General features: G+C 39.7%; 1 protein-coding gene across 6 annotated transcripts in view; it reads right to left on the bottom strand.

Annotated features, from left to right (window-relative positions):
* Positions 1 to 21,204, bottom strand: part of ap2m1.L (adaptor related protein complex 2 subunit mu 1 L homeolog) — a 35,746-nt gene that overhangs the window by 7,958 nt on the left and 6,584 nt on the right. For 2 of the 6 annotated variants that reach the window (XM_041562089.1, XM_041562090.1), the window contains 10 exons: positions 18,177 to 18,299; positions 9,484 to 9,489; positions 8,552 to 8,817; positions 7,903 to 7,985; positions 6,953 to 6,958; positions 6,134 to 6,269; positions 4,753 to 4,894; positions 1,993 to 2,112; positions 1,765 to 1,900; positions 556 to 653 (listed from right to left, as the gene is read on the bottom strand). In XM_041562089.1, the coding sequence (XP_041418023.1) occupies positions 556 to 653; positions 1,765 to 1,900; positions 1,993 to 2,112; positions 4,753 to 4,894; positions 6,134 to 6,269; positions 6,953 to 6,958; positions 7,903 to 7,985; positions 8,552 to 8,817; positions 9,484 to 9,489; positions 18,177 to 18,250 (1,067 nt within the window). In that variant the 5' untranslated portion in view covers positions 18,251 to 18,299. 6 annotated transcript variants of the gene reach the window in all.

Here is a 21,204-nt window from a genome sequence, read left to right as displayed (position 1 = left end):
GACAGGTAACCCTGCTTTCAGGCCTCACCCCGGGTATCAGCCATGGGCTGAACGTGGAATCACACGTCGGTCCAACCTCCCGGGAGCAGGACACTTAAAAAACTGAATAGGAAGGTACAGTGTAGGGGGTAAAGCCTGAAGGGCACGCCCCTTAATTAATTAATTTTCAAGTGTCCTGCCTCCTGGAGGATGGAGCTTAACCCCATGGTTCCCTGTGTCCCCCTAAGACGACAGAGAAACTGTATTTTAACCAGAGAACAAAAATGAAGTTTTAATCTCACAAATATATATTTGTTATTATATAAATATAATTCTGGAGCTGTACGGCATCCATTGCCTCTTTTTTATGTCTATGTCCTTACATTTATCACACTACTCAAGGGAGCATAAATAAATGGCAAATCATGTCACTGCTACAAAGTATTAAATCATAAAATGGGGTTGGAAGCAAATGTCTGGCATGAACCATCAATGTGGACCTGTTTTGCATCGTTCCATACACTCACATCCCCAAACCTGATCTGTAAAGTCAGAAAGTGCATTAGAGATTCTTACTTCCAGACAATGGCGTTCTCACTGGCCTTATACTTTGCTTTTCCCTTCATACAGATGACCTGTACTCCGCTGGTGTTGAGTGGAGTTGGAATTCTCACCTACAAAAGAGATAACCACATTATCTTTCAGCCCTTTATCAATGCCATAATCCTCTACCCAAAGTGAAAAGACACAAAAATGCATAACCCAAATGTATAAAAACATTTGAACCAGGTTATAAATTATAAGTTCTTCTCCCTTTTCCTGCCAACCAGAGGTACAATATAATGCAATCTTCCGTCAACTTTACAATTCTGTATTGCTAGAAACCTTGTACAGGTTTTAAAAGGGTGGGTCATCTTAGAATGCCCTAGTCCTAACAAGTCTTCATTATTTCTTTTTTTGTAGTTTTTGATTTATGTGTCTTCCTCTTGTCTCTTTCCACCTTGAAAATGGGGGTCAGTTATTAATACTTTTTATTACTTATCATCCTATGTAGTCTCTCTCCTATTAATATGACAGTCTCTCATTCAAGCTATGTATTAGTTTCCCCTACACCCAAGACAGGGTAGTGCAAGTCATTTTTATAATCATCTAACCACTAGAGGAGACCATCTTTCATCTAAGCCACATCTATATGCAGAAATTGAGACCAGTGCACACCGAATTTATTGTAGTAGTTACTGAAGGCTTCCAACCTCTCTGCATACACAGAGTCCATACAAAGGACATTTTATGGACACACACACCCAAATATAAATTGGAGGAGACTGTTTCATTAGTACAATTACTGACTTCAAACATATAAAACCCATTTAATGTTTATATTTTGATCACACAAGTGAATGGCTATGTTTAAGGACTGAAATTCAAAACAGGCTCTGGCATGTCAAATAGATCCAACAGTATTATTCTTCCATATGAATCTTTTTTTTTTATTATTATTATTATTTCCTAATTCAAGCAAAACCATAATGTTAGAAAAATGCACAAAATGTTACATTAATTATAGGCTGGCCCCGTTGTATGAATTTATTTTTCTCACTCACTTACTTTGGTAGTAAAAATGCATACATACTGTAGTCATGCTACTGCACCTTTACTTTACCATTAGGTTTAAAGGACAACATACACAAGTAGTGTTAAACATACAATTGTATAAAACTTGGGCTCAATTTAGCCAAGCCTCTTTAGATTACTGGATGCCCACTTTACTCTCCTACTGCTCACCTCAATCTTCTGAGCCAGAAGTGAAGGTTTAAAGTTAGATTTGATGACCACTTTGACCTCAAGCTTTGTACGTCCCACCTCACGAACAAGAGGGATGACACGGAATGGTAGGATGATGTCCTTTGTGGTTCGATATCTGTAACATTATATTCATAAAGCATTTAAATTAAGGCAATGACAACCCTGTCTCAAAAAAAATAAAATTTATGGATAGCAATAAAGACCAACCTCATAAGCTCGTATTCTCCATCAGGAGGTATAAAGCTAATGCTGCGCTCAGAGTCAAATTTGCTAAGCCGGACACATTGGTGGAATGTACAGTCGTCAATGGCAATTGATTGTTTTCCCCTGCAATTGAAGTATAGGTAAGATTCACATATTACATATGTTAACGCTCAGATAACCCATGAGAGATTATTAAAGGGGAATATATACCTATGCTTAAAGGAACAGTAACACCAAAAAATAAAAGTGTTTTAAAGTAATGAAAATATCATGTAGTGTTGCCCTGCATTGGTAAAACTGATCTGTTTGCTTCAGAAACACTACTATAGTTCATATAAACAAGCTGCTGAGTAGCGATGGCAGAAATTGAAAAAGGGCTATATGGCACAGGATAACTAGTGGATAACAGATAACATTATATTCTACAGAGTTTATCTGCTATCTGCTGTGTAACTTGAGCCTTTTCTTCTATGAATAGCTGCCCTATTGCTACACAGCAGCTTATTTATATAAACAATAGTAGTGTTTCTGAAGCAAAAACAACAGTTTTACCAGTGCAGGGCAACACTACATTATATTTGTATTACTTTAAAACAATTTCATTTTTTGATGTTACTGTTCCTTTAATATAAGCCAAATCTAAATATGCAAAATACATATAACATTTGGGGGAGCAAGGCCATTTTGATTGCATGGATTCTCATTAAATGTGGTTCCTGTTGCACTTTACCAGAGAAAACCAACCCAGAGTCGCCTATGTTGACAATTTAAAAAAATTAAAAAAATAAAAAGGGACAAAGACAAAAAACACAGGGACAAATCATTACAATGCTTAAGGGTATTTTAAGACCCAAAAATGAATTGTAAATTATAGATCATAGCAGTCCACTGAGCAGTTTTCTGTTTTAAAGGGGTTGTTCACCTTCCAAACACTTTTTTCAGTTCAGTTGTTTTCAGATTGCTCCCCAGAAATAATGACCTTTTTCAACTACTTTCCATTATTTATATTTTTCTGTTTTTCCACAATCTAAGCTTAAAGTTGAATGTTCGTGTCTCTGGTGTTTGAGTCTGGCAGCTCAGTAATTCAGGTGCAGACTCTAAACTGTTACAATTTTGCAACATTTATCTGATACATTTCTCAGGAGCATCTCTGGAGTATTAGTAACTATTGTATCAATTCTAACAGCTGCCTGTAATGAAACCCAGAGATTCTACCCAGCAGGGACAATGATAAGAAATGTATCAACTTAGGGGCAGATTTATCAAGGGTCGGATTTTGAGGGTTAAAAACCCTCGAATTCAACCCTCAAAGTAAAATCCTTCGATTTCGAAGGATTTTTAGCACAAATCGTTCGATCGAAGGATTTTTATTCGACCAAAAAAAAAAAAAAAAAAACTTAGAAAAGTGCTGGTGTCCCCATAGGCTGACATTGCACCTCGGTAGGTTTAAAGTGGTGAAGTAGGAAGTAGAAGTATTTTTTGAAGAGACAGTACTTTGATTATCGAATGGTCGAATAGTCAAACGATTTTTACTTTGAATTGTTCGAATCATTCGATTCGATCAAATTTGACCAATTTGATGGTCAAAGTACCCAAAAAAATACTTTGAAATTCAAATTTTTTTCCATTCAAATTTTTCACTCGAGCTTAGTAAATCTGTCCCTAAATGTATCAACTAAATGTATCCATTTGGTACAGGGTCGGCAACCCCCCCCCTCCCAGAGCTGCTTTAGAAGGTGAAAAATTACACTTTACACTTCAATATTAGAAAAACCGTCACGCATAGAAAATAGAAAGTAATTGGAAAAAGTCGTTATTTCTAGTGATCTGTCAGAAAACAACTAGTTATTTGAAGGTGAACTAGCCCTTTAAGTGGTATTTGAGATATCGTCAGAAACTGCTAACATTTGAATATTAATGTAAATATGAAAGAATAAGAATAAATTAAGTGATTTTTGGGGTCTAGAGCCACTGCTTACACCATAGACAATCTGACCAGGTCCAGTATAGTGAGACTTGTTGATGCAACATGTATGCATGTAACCTGTACTTGTGGCAGTTTACACAGTCCAAGATGGGAAATAATTGAAGAATATTTCATGTTTGTTTGCCACTACATTTCAAAGAAAAATAAATAGCTTCGTATGGCATTAGCCTTTTCAAAATCAACTGACGTTGCCATGGAATAAATTGGTCAGGTTTTACACCATGGCTGATTAGAGATTACACATTGGGCAAGGGATAAAATACATTCTCATAAGAAGGACTTACAATAATTTAATAAGGTTTAAGGCAATGTTTCCAAAATAGAGTGTCCTCTACAAAAAAAAAAAAGGTTTAAGGGATTCGGTTATGATTTTTATGGTAGTTTTTATTACTAAATTACACTGTGTATATTGCAAGTAATTCATTCTACCATTTAAAATGTTATTCTCATGTCAGATTTCAAAATTAGATAAAAAAAAAAAAAATCTGTTTGCTCTTTTGAAAAATGGATTTCAGTGCAGCAGTCTCCTGGAGCAGCACTATTAATGAATGCATTTTATAAAAAACATGTTTTCCCATAACAGTATCCCTTTAGTCAGCTTTCATTCCAGTGTTTCAAAGGTGTTCAGGCACTTCCATGAAATATGCGGATTTGAATTAAAGAGCCTATACATGCAAACCACAGACAGCTCAAGATGCACTCTACCCATCTACATTGTAAAGACGAGGGAAGTATCACACTGAGCAAATTCACCTTCCTAACCAATTAATACTCACGTTTTGCCAGTCTCATCGGCGGTTCCTTTGCCTTGTTTCTCAATTACTATTTTATCATTCATTCCAAACTTGCACTCTGGCATTCCACTGAGGTAGCTCTTCATCACCACACGCCCAGACACATGAGCGCTAAGTACCTGCCCTGTAACCATGAGAGGGTAGGGATTAGACATTATAGTTTTGCTACATAGAATAAAGAAACTGCCATTACTCAGATGGTACTGTGTGCACAATTTGACTTACTTTTAATACTTTATTGTATAAGAACAAATATCTGTGGAGCTCGGTAGATTTCTGTGAATTATTTATCTAGTCTCTATTAAATACCATTTTAGACATCAGATTTTATAAATTTACTCAGATTATGAATGATTTATTATCATAGCCAATACCTTCATACAGTAAGCGGCACATTTATCAAAGGTCGAATTTCGAATTCATTGAGTTTTTTCAAACTAAAATAAATTTGAATATAATTGAAATTCGATTGGGGGGTTATTTAATAAAAAAATCTAATTTAAAACTCACACAAATTTTACCGACTCGAAAACTTTAGGTGGCAAATAGACTAAATCGATTTTTAAAGGGCCAGAGTTTGATAAACCTCGAAATTCGAATTGAGTTTGGATAATTCACAATACGAATTTGGACCATAAAAAACAAATAAATCCGCCCCTAAGTGTCTTGCTTTGTTACATTTCTTTGCCGTCTCCATATCGCACACAAATGTACAACACAAAATGGAAAGTAATTCAAAAATAATCACATTAACAAATCCAAGGAGAGGCAAATAAGCCATTCCCTGCTTTTTAAATTAATCTGGTAACCCACCCGCACAGAAAAAGGGCATTTTTTATTGATAGGTTCTCATTAAATTGATAGTAAACTGCTATAATGCTTACCCATTACCTATAAAATTCTGTTCTACTATAGGCAAACTTTTAGCATACCACTCAGGGGGTTATTTATTAAAGGTCGAGTTTTTCAAGGGTAGTTCAGTAAAAACTCAAATTTTTGGGGATTATAAAAAAAAAAACTCGATTTATAATGCCCTGAAGCTCCAAAAAGCCTGAATCCTAAAATACTTCAGCTGAAACCTGTTGAGGTCATGTATAAGTCAATGGCAGTATATGTGTTTTTTTCAATTCCAGCTATTTCCAGGGTTAGGGTATAATAAATTCCAAAAATTTAAGCCTTCCTTTTTTACCTGAATTTTTGACCAAAAAAATAACCAAGAAAACACAACTCAATCCTTACTAAGTCTGCCCCAAATGTATAATTTACTGCGAAAGAACTAAGGAGTTACAAGCACTCTTTACAGGCCTTGTCTAGATGCTGGCTTTCAGATAGACACAAAATTGCCACAACACTTCAGTCTCACCTTGAGGAGACATTAGCAGATTGACACTCTCTAACACATCTAAGAACAGCTCATTTCGACGATACTTAATTCCTTCACGTCTCCACCCGATCTGACCAGTCACCTGGCTGGTAATCTGAGACTGCTCCTCCTTGGTCTGAAAAAACAGAAAGAAAAGTTATATTCTTGAATTCAAAAGAAGAAAAACTTACACTCGCACACCCTGGCCGTCCGTAATAGCAGGAACTCCAGGTGCTAAGTGTTAGAGGAATTGGACGACCTCAGATTCAGCGTAGACACAGGACACACCAGCACAACATGGATACTTCTAGCAGGCTTCAACCTTGCTCGTTTATTTGCGGATGCAAGCATGACTTGAGAAAGGGGTCACGCCCCGAAACGTTGCATCCGCAAATAAACGAGCAAGGTTGAAGCCTGCTAGGAGTATCCATGTTGTGCTGGTGTGTCCTGTGTATATTCTTGAATTCAGCAACCAGTAGAGGATAAATGCACAATTAATAACTAGTAGCTACTGGGCTATATGGGTGATCTTACAGTGAAATATTTTCCCCACATTACTGGAAAGTAAAAATATGCAGGAACATTTGCCATCCATAAATGTAGTCATTAACAAGTCTCCTTATGTAGTACCAACATCAAAAAAAATCAACAGTAGCTGTTACAATTCACTACACTGAAAAAGAGTCAGTAATGCATATGCTATGATGCCTACACGCAAACCTTAACCAAAAAAACAACACACAAAACATAACAAGGAAGATGGTTATAACAGATCTAACATATGAACTTGCAAATGCACTTCATAAGAACTACGCATACCTGATGCTACAGAGGTCCAGCCACACGCAGAAAGGTGAAGAAGCAACAGGATGAATATGTAAGGGGTGCAGAGAAGCGCATCAGGTTAAACAGGAACAAAAACAAGAAAAGTCCAGTTAGAGTCACTGGAAACTACTAAGGCTGAAAGGCACAATTAGTTCCTAAGTAAAACTAGTGGAGACATTTTAAAAACAGGAAGGAGCACCATTTACATAGCACAGAAAAGCAACACCAATTTTGTAGAAAGTGGACTACTAACATAATAGTTCTTTATATGTAAAGTTGATTAAAACTGCATTGGCTACAGTGAATTGGAATATTAATGTTGTATTAAACGAGAAGGAAAGCCATTTTTACTTGGGAGTGCCTAACTTTAAGTGATTGCAATTACTTACCCAACATCCCGGGCCGGTGCACCTATCAGGATAAAACTGCACCGCCCCGGGGTTATTCCAGCAGGAACCACGGAGCGATTGTTTTCCCGCTTTTTCTTTCTTCAAATTTCCCGGGGCATACGCATGCCCAGTAGAACGAAATAGCTGGCTTTTTTGCTAAGGTCAGTGTTTCAATCTACATCGCATGCACAGCCACGAGAAGAAAGAAAATGCAGGAAGATGATATATCTGTGGTGCTCACTGGAAAAATCCTCTTATAGGAGCATCGGTCCGAGGTTCAGGTAAGTAAATGCAATCACTTGGGGTGAGTATAAAAGTATAAAAGGACTTTCCTTCTCCTAAGAACTCAAATACTACTTCTTAAGGAGTAGCCTGGGGCTACTAAAGGCATCTGTAATCAACCCTATCTTTTGCTTTCCATGTAATAGGGTGCATTTTTAAGGAGAATCTGATACCTTGAAATAGATTTTTGTATACATCAAGATTGCCAGAAAACAAGGGCAGTCATATAAAGACAAGTACAGATATCCGAGTGCTATTCATTTATGCTCTTACCTGACTTTTAATCCCTTGTTGGGTGATGAAAGTCTTTAGTGCTCCTGTTTCAGAATTCTGAGGGTAACCAAAATCTAGGATTTCTGCAAAATAGTGAAGACCATATGAGATATGGGCCTTTATTTGGACAAAAGTTAACAGCTAACTATGCTGCTTGCTCACCTATGGCAGTGATTTGGAAATGCTAGAGTAAATAAAGACCTCCTTTAAGCTGTCATGCAGTAACTGTAAACCTTTTGCGTAACAAAATCCTGTCTTCCCCGCTTATTAAATTCTATTTTTTTTAGGGATGCGCTGAATCCAGGATTCGGCCGAATTGAATCCAAATCCTAAAAAATCATGTGACACTGTGTCACACACCAAGTAAGTAAAAGAATTTGTAAACCGTCGATGTGTGCGGAGTTCTTTTTCACCCCTCATTTACCTAATTTGAATATACAAATTAGGGTTTGGTTCAGTATTTGTCCAAATCTTTTGTAAAGAATTTGTCCGAATCCTAAAATAGTGGATTCAGGGCATCCCTATTATTTTTAAAATTAGCATTTTAATCATTAGCACGACTGACATCAATTATTACAATGGGTAAATTGCTGCCAAAGGGCAACTGTTTTTCCCCCTTTCAATGAATTGGTTGCCATTATTCGCTTACCATCTAGCAGCTCGTAGATCAGCACAAAGTTGTTCTTTATGTTTTCCTCGCTGATCTTTCCAAAGTATGCAGTCATGACATCACACATTTTGTAAAGGAACTCAAAGACCATGGCAGCGTTGACATTTTGTTTGGTGACTGCAGCTAGCCAGATGTTTGAACGTTTAACGTGAAAGAAACTTGTACGGGCGATGTTAGTGACAGGCGAGCGCACTTGCTGCCGGGCATGGATGACATTAACACGGAAGGCATCCACAGCATTCCGCCTGCAGATAAGAGAATTAAAATGAACTATGGAATTTTTCTTTTTTTTTTTTTTTAATAATTGTGAAACTGTGCACCACATTAATAGCTCTTCTGGTGAAAAAAGGTTAACCATAAGAAAATGGGTTTATAATTTGTGATGATTCTGGGTATAAGTATTGTGCATGGGTTATTGTTAAAACATGAACTGAATTAAAGGTCCAAAACTTTAAAGGGGCAAAATTTGCAGGTTGTCTGTTATGATAGAATATATATTTTGTAGTTGTTGCTAAAGAAAAAGAACCCTTTTCTGCCAGAGAACTCTGCAGTGCGGGCAACTATGAACAGCAAGATGCTCTGTATCAAAGTGCAAAATAGAGAAAACAGACGGGGGGGGGGGGGAAAAAAAAATTCTGACAACCTGAATGCCCAGCTGCATAACTTGCTGCAGCTGAAATAAACTGTGGTAAAACCTTTTATACTGATTTTGGTTCTACAACATTTTAGCAGTTAATAGATATTTACAATGTGGTGTATTGCTTTCGAAGGCCAATATACAGAAATTAAATATAGTATCTGGATAGAGAATGGTTGTCACTGGTTGAAAACAGAACATCTCAAAATATAAAAGTAGAATTGGCACAAGCATACAGCAGTCGCTATGAATCTATGTGCAACCGTGATCTTACCTATTGCTACAGCAGCCAATGGGAGGATGAGATGGAAAGAGATGGTACCAGCAAGGAAAAGGACAGTGACAGCAATGAAAGAAAGGGTTAGAAATAAAACAGTAAAACAATAACACAGCACAACAGAAGAGCCCAGTGTGGGAAATAAGAAGTGACAGCAGGATAGAATATAGGTTGCATTCTAAGGAAATTGCGGTCACCAATCACTGACTAAATTTGTCAAAAGTCAGGGACACATGACCACAGCACATGCTCCTTCCTTAATGTGACATTATTTTCAACAGAGCTCAAGAAAGATTAGGAAATATCTATGTATAGCTACCATATTCTACACTCGCCTAATTCACTTCTCATACACTTGAATAAGAAGCAAAGCATGCTGAGAGGCTCCAATTCCTATAAATTGTCAGTGGAGCTAAAGTGACCTATGGAATGGGAATGGGTAGCAGAGTTCTGATTGGTGTCTGTCACAGCCAAAACCCTAGCAGCTGCAAAAATTCCTTCCCTATCATACAAATCTGCTGGTTGCTATATATATTGTGTTGCAAAGACTGTAGTTTCTGAATGCTATGCTCTCACTCTCTCTACATTTTATTGCCATCATGGGGGTCACAGGGTTTTTGGAAAGAGAGAAATATAGTTTATATTTATTCAATCAAAGCAAATTATGTAGAAGTGATATGGCTGTACGGACAGGAGAGAAAGTGCTCTAAGAGTGATTTTAATAAACACAACACACACAAAAAGGTAGAGGTTTTTAGACTTTTGACAGCACCCAGAATATAAACACTAAAACACAGAAATGCATGCCCGATTGACTGCTTTTCAGTTTTGTTTTACTTGTTGATATGGATTAACTCTGTGCAACACAGACATAATGTATTCCACAAGCACGTAGCCACATGGAAACACTGAGCAATAAGGAACATTTTTTTCCCTATGGATTTGTCATACTAGCTCAACTAAGTCTCTAATTTGAGAAACATATCAACTAACCTATTTTCACCGCTATAAAACACCATTAAGAAATATCAGCCCTATTTTCTAACCTTAATTTAAATCTGATTATTTAAAGGAATGGTTTAGTATAAAAATAAAAACTGTGTAAATAAAAAATGTTTTACTATAGTTAGTTAGCCAAAAATGTAATGTATAACGGCTGGAGTGACTGGTTGTCTAACATCATCATCATCATCAATTTATATAGCGCTGTCAAGATACGCAGTGCTTTACTGCAGTTATAGCAAACAGGGAATAAATGGTGGATAACAGACAAGGATTACAGCGTACAATAGGGTTTACAAACTAAAAGGTTAAGGTACAATTGAGACATTAGGATTGTATAAACAATTTGTTATTTTTGATACAGCAATGATTAATTAAGGTACATCGAATAGGCCTCTTTAAACAGATGGGTCTAAGGAGCGCTTGAAAGTTTGGAAAGAAGGAGAAAGTCTGACAGCTTGTGGCAGAGAGTTCCAGAGAAAAACAGAAGCCCGAGAGAAGTCTTGTAGACGTGAATGGGCAGAAGTGACCAGAGGAGAAGTGAGGCGAAGATCAGAAGCAGAGCGTAGGTTTCGCGAAGGAGTGTATTTGGAGATTAGAGATGAAATATAGGGAGGGGTTTCATTGTTAAGGGCCTTGAATGTGAGTGTAAGTAATTTGAATTTGATTCTAGAAGAGATCGGGAGCCAGTGAAGGGACATACATATGGGAGCAGCTGATGTTGAGTGGCGAGCTAGATGAATGAGTCTAGCAGCCACCTTTTAGAATAGATTGGAGTTGTGAAAGGTGACTTGTTGGAATACCTGTGAGGAGTAAGTTGCAGTAATCAAGGCGGGAGATGATGAGAGACTGAATCAGTGTTTTAGTAGATTCTGAACTGAGATAGGGCCGTATTCGAGCAATGTTGCGCAGTTGAATACGGCAAGATTTTGCAAGTGTTTGAATGTGTGGTGAAAAAGACAGATGAGAGTCTAAGATGACTCCTAGGCAGCGTGCCTGTGTGGTGGAATGAAAGGTGGTGTTGTTTACGGTGAGTGATATCTGAGGGACAGGGGAAGATCTTGGAGGAAATAGGATGAGTTCTGTTTTAGAAAGGTTCAGTTTCAGGTGGCGCTGTGACATCCAGGAGGAGACAGCAGATAGACAGTCTATGACTTGGGAAAGGACAGAATTAGAAAGATCAGGAGTAGACAAGTAGAGTTGGGTGTCGTCAGCATAAAGGTGATACTGAAGTCCAAATGACTGAATGAGTTTTCCTAGTGAAGTTGTATAGAGCGAGAACAGCAGGGGGCAAAGAACAGAGCCTTGAGGAACTCCAACAGAGAGTGGGAAAGTAGTAGAAGTAGAGTAAAGGCCCCCATAGACGCGACGATTCTTCTTTGCGAAACGACCGATTTCAGCGCAGCCCGACCGATTCGTCAAATTATCGTGCGGTTAGTGGGATTCAAACGATCGAACATCTTACGATTTTTCGTCCGACATTTGCCAGGAAATTGATCGGCCAGGTTAAAAAATCTTTGTCGGTCCCAGTACAATCTATGGATGTTTGCAGGGCCAAGCAGGCAGCTCCCCTTTGTTTTCCTGGTAAATTGGTCGTTTTAGTTGATGGACAGTTCGAACGTTCGTACGATGGTTCTCAGAAGATCTTGGTCTCACGATGTGGATTGGATCTGTTGAAAATCTGTACATCTATGGCCAGCTTTAGAGAAGGAAACTTTAAAGGAACGGTCAGACAGATAAGATGTAAACCATGAAAGAGCAGTGTCCCGAATGCCAGATGAGTGTAGAATGTCAAGGAGGAGTGTGTGGTCAACTGTATCAAAGGCTGCAGAGAGATCTAGAAGGATTAGAATGGAATAATGACCTTTAGACTTTGCCAATAGAAGATCATTGGTTACTTTGGTGAGTGCAGTTTCAGTCGAGTGTGATGGGCGGAAGCCAGATTGCAAGGGGTCGAGGAGGGAGTTGTGAGTGAGATGCTGGATCAGGCGTTTGTAAACAAGCCTTTCTAGTAATTTGGATGCGAATGGAAGAAGGGAGACCGGTCGATAGTTAGTGGGAGAGCTGGGATCAAGGGAAGGTTTTTTGAGGATAGGAGTGATTAGTGCTTGTTTGTATAATGATAGAAAGGTACCACTAGAGAGTGAAAGATTGAATAGGTGGGTAAGTGCAGGAGAGAGTGTATCAGAGATTGGGTGGAGAAGGCGAGGGGGTATGGGGTCAAGGGAGCAGGTGGTGGGTTTTGAGCTGGCTAGAAGTTTGCTAACTTCATCTAGAGTTGCAGGGGTGAAGGAGTGCAAAGTAGATCTGAGTGGACTGCACGTTGGTCCGAGATTGTTGTCGGACGGTATGCTCAGCCTAATGAGATCGATTTTTTCATTAAAGAAATGAGCAAGGTCTTGGGCGGTAACATTAATAGGTGGAGGGGGGCATAGGAGTGAGTTAAATGTGGCAAACAGCTGCTGTGGTTTGGAGGACATAGTAGATATTAGATAAGAGAAGTATTGTTCTTTGGCTAATGATAGAGCTCGGTTATAGCAGGAGAGCATGAATTTGAAGTGGATGAAGTCAGGATCAGTTCGTGACTTTCTCCACCGTCGCTCAGCTGATCTACTACATCTTCTGAGGTACCGTGTTACACTAGTGTGCCAGGGTTGGGGTTTAGCTGGCCGGCTGTGACGGGTGGTAAAAGGTGCAAGGGAGTCAACTGCTGTTGAAAGGGCATCGTTGTAGAGAGAAGCTGCCATATTGGGACAGGAGAGAGTATTAATATGAGATATGGATTGTGCTGATACTGTTGATAATTGTTGTGGTTCAAAGGCATTAAGGTTTCTGTACGTGTGGGTAGAGAGAGATGGTTGTGAAGGTGCAGGTGAAAGCAGTATCTGAAAGGAGAGTAGAAGATGGTCAGACAGAGGGTAGGGAGAGTTAATAAAGTTGGATGGGCAGCATGAGTGGCAGAATATAAGGTCAAGAGCATGACCCTCGATGTGGGTAGGTGAGTCGGTCCACTGAGAGAGACCAAAAGAAGCTGTTAGAGAGAGAATTTTAGAGGTGGCAGCAGAAACAGAGTTGTCAATGGGGATGTTGAAGTCCCCTAAAATGAGAGCAGGTGTCTCACTGGAGAGAAAGTATGGAAGCCAGGCAGCAAAGTGATCCAAGAAGGTGGAGTAGGGACCTGGGGGGCGATATATGACAGCAACACGCAGAGAGATTGGAGAAAACAAACGTATGCTGTGGATTTCAAAAGAAGTGAAGGAGAGCGAAGTCGGTGTAGTTAGATTTTGAAACCTACATTTGGGGGAGAGAAGAAATCCCACCCCACCGCCATGACGGCCATCCGGTCTAGGAGTGTGAGTAAGTGAGAAGCCTCCATAGCAGAGGGCAGCAGGTGAAGCAGTGTCTGAGGGGGAGAGCCATGTTTCAGTGATTGCAAGAAGGTGAGGGATTTAGCTATAAAGAGGTCATGGGCTGCTGTTAGTTTATTGCAGATTGACCGTGCATTCCAGAGGGCACATGAGAAAGGCAGGGAGGGTGCTGGTTTTATGTGAATTAGGTTTGCAATATTAGAAGTGCGTAAAGTCTGAGACACTGGAAAAGACCTTGTTGAATGCCTGAGAGTAGGAATAAGTGAGGGTACAAATGAGTGAGTTGGACAAGGGTTTGGGGAGATATCCCCAGCTGCAAGTAACAGTAATAATGAGAGTGAGACAAGGTGTGACCTAGATTTGACAGTGCGAGCAGTGTATTGTTTGATGGGATGAGAGGGGATAATAGATTTAACAATACAAGATAGTGTGCTTAGATTGAGAGAGGGTGATGGGAGCAGTGAAGAGGAGATTTCAATTTCAGGATAGTTTGATGGATGTTGGAGTGCAGAGGATATATGCAAGTATAGAGGAGAGAGAGAAAAAGAAGGCAATCAGATTAAACATAGTTGGACAGTATAATCCGGTTTATCTTGTTGATAGAAGAATTGTTGAGCAGTGATGTCCAATGTTTGCTTGGAGATTCCAATTCAACTCTGATCCAACTGCTGTCCAACTCTGTCTAACTCTATATGTTGTACTTAAACTTTCTGTACTTTAACTTGATGGACTTAAGTTGTTAAATCTGCCATAGCTCTCCTGCCATGCTCACCCCTGCTATGCTTCCCCTAGAATGAACGTCCTGATATACAGCAAGAGGGTCACATGGGTGAGGGCCAGCAATTGATTAATTAAGACAAGTTAAAGACAGAAGAATCTCTGAGTCTGGTCATCTAACAGACATCAATAGCAATAAAATGGACATACCAAACTATTCACTAAAGCAAGCAACAAATTGCTAGATAAACGTAAACTGATGCATATATAACATATTTATAACATAATAGCCAGAGCTCTCTTGGTTTCCACTGACTGGTTACCAGGCAGTAACCAGTCAGAGACTTGACGGGGGGGGGGGGGCACATTGGTCATAACTGTTGCTTTTGAATCTGAGCTGAATGCTGAGGATCAATTGCAACTCATTGAACAATTATGTCCCATGAGGTCCCCCTTATAGTCACTGACTAATTCAGAGTTAGAGAGCTGAAAAAAGCAGGAAGTCGTGTTCTAATCCAGTCACTCCAGCCTTTATACATTACATTTTTGACTAACTAACTATATTAGAAACATTTTTTATTTTGCACAGACTATTTACCCAGTTTTTATTTTTATACTGAACAATTCCTTTAATGGACAGTACTGTCGATCGTGCCTTGTCTAAACATCACTGATTCTGATTTAATGGAATGTAGGGAAGAATAACACGGATAATGAGTAAGATCTTAAGGCTCGCAATATGCTTTCTTAGCTGGCATAATGCCAATGCTGCCAGACAGCAACCATGCCAAGGACTTAAATGGCAATGCAATCACAGAGGACACAGTGCAGATATTGGATTTGCACAGGCAAACACCACATCTGCTCCAGGGTATTGTAGTTTATCTAGAGTGACACCAATACAGAGAAAATGTAGTAAAAAGTAATCTGCTTGCTATACCGCAAGCATCATTTTGAAGCATAATCTATTCATAATTAGGTTACCGGTACAGTTAAAATGTATATAAACACAAAAAAGTAACTCAAATAGTATAAAGAATATTAGAGAAAAAAGTCACAAACTGCATGACACCTTCTATAAATTCTAATGTCTGTCTTTAATTCTCATGTCTGTCATTCCTTTTTAGTGTTAAATCTCCATTACATTTGTATCTGTAAGCAAGCTACATCATTGCTACCATCTTACTTTGTCTTAAACACTAGGGGGCAGATTTATCAAGGGTCGAATTTCGTAGTGTAAAATACTTCAAAATACATTAAATTTGAATATCGAAGTATTTTTCACCGAATTTGGCCATCGAACGATCAAAGTAAAATCGTTCAATTGCACGATTAAATCGTTCGAATTGAAAGATTTAGAAAATGGTTGTAGAAGGTCTCCATAGGCTAACATAGCACTTCGGCAGGTTTAATTTGGCGAAGTATTGAAGTCGAAGTTTTTTTTAAAGATTATCAGTTCAGTAACCCCTGGTATCAGATACTAATGTCATTTTCCTATCCAGGATTAATGCAATCTTAAAAGGAATAAATTGTAACTAATTTTTCCCAATGTAAACCTACCCCTAACTCTCGTCTTTACATTACTATGGATTGCTTTGTACTGCGCCATTGCAAAATCATCTAATGCTCATAAATAAGTATGACATATAATGGATGCCTTTGCTGCAGGTATAGACAAACAACCACATTTTGTGCCGAATGAACATTAATTCGATTCCATTGAGAACACGTGATCTGCAGAATCGCAATGCATAGTCATCAGTCAAATAACAGGAAGGGCAGATGGTGTACAGAAACATTTCTGTTTAAGCTATTCGCCAAGTGCAAATCAGTTATACAGGAAAAGTGGTCAGAGGAAAAATTAAAAAGGAAAATGAAGCCATATAGGTTTGCATGGTCTGCACAACACTGTTCAATATTTTGTTGGTAGTGGGTTGATTGCACAAGATATATTTCTGGATTATAAGAGAAAACCAAAGACATTCAGCTACAATCCAGAAAAGACTTCTGCTAAATAACCCTGGATACAGTCATAAAAATTGTGAATATTTGCACATTTTCGATAACTTGTCATATATTTGGGATGCCCAGCAAGGGGCACTAGGGTTGAATGGCTCTCCAATGGTTTTGATGGCCTATAAGCCAGCAGTTTCTTAAATCATAAACTTCTGTGGACATCATCTTTATTTGTCACTCCTTTTTCAATTATTTACAGTATAGGTACCACGGATTAAGCAGACACATAATAATGCTACTGACCGATCCCTGAAAGATTTAGACCAAAAAACGGATACAATTCTTAAATGCAAGGTTATGCACTTTGCACAAAACATGAGTGTGATTTATACACATAACATATTTGTAATAAGGCCCTCCTTAATGAAGAATATAGAGATTATTGTGGATATTGCAGACAGGCTTTGTGATTCTAAGCAATGCCAATTGGTTTTTGGTAAAACTAAAATTTTTGGTGCCAATAGATATGAGCTAGCTTACAGAGACACTGGCCATAGATTCAAACAAAGTTGTACGAATCTTTGTTTAGTGCGATTTCTAGACTGTGTGTCTGGCTTGTCTTGGCATTTTTTGTGCCATAGATATCAGTTGTTTAGTTGATTGGAAAGGTTAGAAGATTTCTGTCGGCTAACGATAATATCTGCGGGTCTATGGCCAGGTGAAAGGTACATTTAAATTAACAGGGAAAACTCAGTTTGGTATGTTCTCTCAGAAAAGGTATTATCCCTTTACAATTAAATGGCACACGATATTGTGGTGGTGAGGGGGTCTTTAATTTTTTTTTTTTTTTTTTACACAAAACAAAACAATGGAATGGAATTGTAACCAGAAGCAATGCAAATGCTTCTTCACTGTTAGGGCAGGGGCACACGGGCAGATTTGGGGAGATTTAGTCGCCTGGCGACTAATCGCCTCTTCTTCAGGGTGACAATCTCCCCGAACTGCCTTCCCCCGGGTTAAAAAGAAAAATCGCCTGCACCAATGCACTTGCGGTGCTTCGACTTCCAAAGTTTTCTCATATGACGCCACTTCGGAAATCGAAGTGCCGCGAGTGTCCTTGCGCTGTAGTTTTCTCATTATAACAGGTGGAAGGCAGTTTGGGAATATTGTCTTCCCGAAGAAGAGGCGATTAGTCGGCAGGCGACTAAATCTCCCCATGTGGCCCTGCCCTATGGAAAGGGAGGCTGTATAATGCTGCCAGTGGTGCTATGACAGAAAAGAAGAAAAAAAAAAGTCTAGGATGTCTTCTCATGTCTTCTTACAGTGAAGGTTTCAAACTGATGGACAGTTTGCTTTACAATCAAATTAACTGCGCACACTATAAGTAACCACTGCAGAATATACCAGCACTATATAAAGAATAATAATAATAATAATAATAATTCCATAAATAACTATTCTGCGTACAAATGTCTCTTCTTTCTGAGAAGAGTAGGTGGTTATCCCCCCCATTACTATGCTTAATTAAAAATATTGTGCTTTTTTGGTGCAAATGACACATTCAGAAAGTTAAACAAACGTGGTACAGAGAAGCTGGCTCATTTTACAAATGTACTCAATGAAACTATACCATATTAGACTACTTACCCAATGTCATCTCGGTACACCCTGGAGATAAGGACCTCGCCCTTATGATTATATATGAACAGTCCTCCAATCATGGTGAATTATTCTTAGTTTTTCCTTCCCATGATGCTTAAAAAGCTAGATCTAGAACACAAAAGGATACAGCTTTTCAAGTACAAATAAAAACTTTGCTTCATGCATTTTATCAGCAAAAGAATGAATGCTTCTGTGTATGGCATTATAGTTTTAAACTAATCTGCCCCTCAAACATAAGGTATTAAAAGAAATTGGCCCTCTACAGCCAAAGATTTGGCCTAAACCAAAGTCCAAGTGTCTCTAAATCTGCAGTTCAAAGCATAGTTGTGCAACATTCCATGTTTCCACTTAGCAATTTCTATAACCTTTAGTTTCCAGGAGGCCTTGCACTGTACACTGCAGCTGTCAAAATAAGCTTCCAGAGAGCCTGCACTCTATTAGTAAAGAACGGGCTTTTAAAGCTATAACAGGCTACTGACATGGTCAAATTGTATTTCAAATAATGCAGTAGACCCCCCCCCCCAGAATCTGATCCAAAGGACGGCAATTTGTTTTGGCCCCAAAGTACTGTAATTTTAAAGCTACAGTTTCTCAGAGCACAACAAAAAGTAATGTTTCCGCTTGTTATTCTTTCTTATGGGGGAGGCACAGCAACCCCACTGCACTGAAGATAGCCGGGACTCTATATTCTGGCTAATGTAGGCCTGTCACTTTTAAAAACTGCCACTCCAGGATATCAGATCATGGGAATAGCACTACTGCATCATTTTGAAAATGTATTTCTAAATTATCACTTTCAATATCACTTTAAGAGAACTTTGTGATGTCACAAATATAGAAATTTTTTCATACTCACCGTAATTTCTATTTCCAAGTCACTTCCATGGCAGCATTCACCAACATGGGTTAATCCCGCCTATCAGGTCACTGGACAGGAAAGTGTTAAAGATCGGTTTAAATACCTTGCTCCTCCCAGCAATCCTCGTCTAGTAACAAGCTCCAGAAGAAGGGAGGGAAGTTGGTGAATGCTGCCATGGAAGTGACTTGGAAATAGAAATTACGGTGAGTATGAAAAAATTTCTATATTTCCCAAGTCACCCATGGCAGACAATTCACCAACATGGGATTTCCCCAAGCTTAAAGAAGGGAGGGACCATATTGATCAACCAAAAACTTTTATTTAGCATGAACAACAGATTGCAAAATCTTTCTTCCAAACTTTGCATCTTGAGACAACATCACATTCAGTCTATAATGACGAATGAAGGTACAGGAAGACGTCCATCTAGCAGCCTTGCAGATGAGGTCTGGCGGGGCCCTGGCTTCCGCCGCCCAGGAAGTAGCCATGGCTCTTGTAGAGTGAGCCCTCAGGTCCCTAGGAATCTCATTGCCTGTCAACTGATAAGCTAGAGCAATGCAGGAGACAATGCAGCGGCCAATCGTAGACTTAGCTGGCGCCATACCCTTTCTAGGGCCCCTCGGAATCAGGAATAACTTGTCAGATTTTCGCCAATCCTTCATTCGCGTCAGATAATGCGAAACGGCTCTCACCAGGTCCAAAGTATGCCATTCTCGCTCCTTGTCAGACTTTGGAGAAGGGCAGAAGGAAGGTAGTGTAACTTCCAAAATCGGCATGAAATTGGGAGATTACTTTTGGAAGAAACTCGAAAGATGGTCTCATAATCACTTTGTCCGGATAGACAACTGTGTCCGGCTCTTTTGCTGATAAGCAGAAATCTCTCCAACCCTGCAAGCTGAGGTAATAGCGACCAGGAACAGGACTTTCAACGTCGCATGCCAGTCCGAGGCTTTCCGCAAAGGCTCAAAAGGCGAAGACATTAAGGCTCGTAAGACAATCGTAAGGTCCCAAGGTGGAACTCTGGATTTCTTGAAAGGGCACACTCTTCTCATTGCGTTGAAGAACCGGTTAACCAGAGGCTCCTCCGCCCAGGAATGGCCACACAATGCAGATAATGCGGAGACTTGACCTTGCAGAGTGCTTGTGCTAAGTTTTCTCTGGAAACCCACAAACAGGAACTGAACCACTTGTTGGACAGTAGGATCTTTTGGGTCAAACTTGTGTTGTACTGCAAATTCTGCGAAGCACTTCCAGACCCTGTAATATTGAGCCGAGGTAGAAGCCCTCCGAGCCTTCAATAAGAAATTCACCAGATCGTCCTGGAAACCATATTCTGCTAGCCTCTGCCTTTCAATTTCCATGCCGTCAGTGACAGGGAATCCACTCCCTCGTAGACCACTGGGCCCTGGGATAACAAATCCGGCCGAAAAGGCAGTCTCAGAGGTGGCTCTACTGCCAAACTCTGCAGGAGCGGAAACCAAGGGCGCCTCGGCCAATACGGAATTATGGCTATGACTGAGGCTTTTTCGACATCCACCTTTTTCAACACCCTCCAAATCATTGGAAAGGGCGGAAAGACATAACCAAATATCCTGCTCCAATCCTGGAGGAGTGCATCCACTGCTTCTGCCAGAGGACATGGTGCCCTGGAAAAGAACCTGCTGCACTTGTGGTTTTTGTCTGTGGCCATAAAATCGATTTCTGGCCTTCCGAACCTTTGTACTACGCCTTGAAAGGTTAGCAGACATGAACTCCACTCTCCTGGTTGCAAGGTGTTGCGACTGAGAAAGTCTGCCTCCGTATTTTGACTGCCTGGAATATGTAAGGCTGTCAGCCCTTCTAGATTTCCCTCTGCCCACGTCATTATTGGGGCCAGTTCTTTTAGCAGTCGGGCGCTTCTGGTGCCGCCTTGCTTCTGCACATAAGATACCGTTGTCACATTGTCTGACTGAATCTTTACCCAGGCATGTAGAATTTCTTCTGAAAAGGCCAGCAACGCCTCTTTCACGGCCCGTAGTTCCAGAATGTTTGAGGAGACACCCTGCAGGTTCCAATGACCTTGAACACTGCGGTCTTCCAGTACTGCACCCCAGCCTCTCTCTGAAGCGTCTGTCGTGATCACCACATACGGGGGGTTTGCAAGGACCATCCCGA

This window comes from Xenopus laevis, chromosome 5L (assembly GCF_017654675.1).
Source record: "Xenopus laevis strain J_2021 chromosome 5L, Xenopus_laevis_v10.1, whole genome shotgun sequence".
Lineage (NCBI taxonomy): Eukaryota > Metazoa > Chordata > Amphibia > Anura > Pipidae > Xenopus > Xenopus laevis.
The sequence above is the reverse complement of the archived record's forward strand: the minus strand, read 5'-3'. Positions and strand labels throughout refer to the sequence as shown.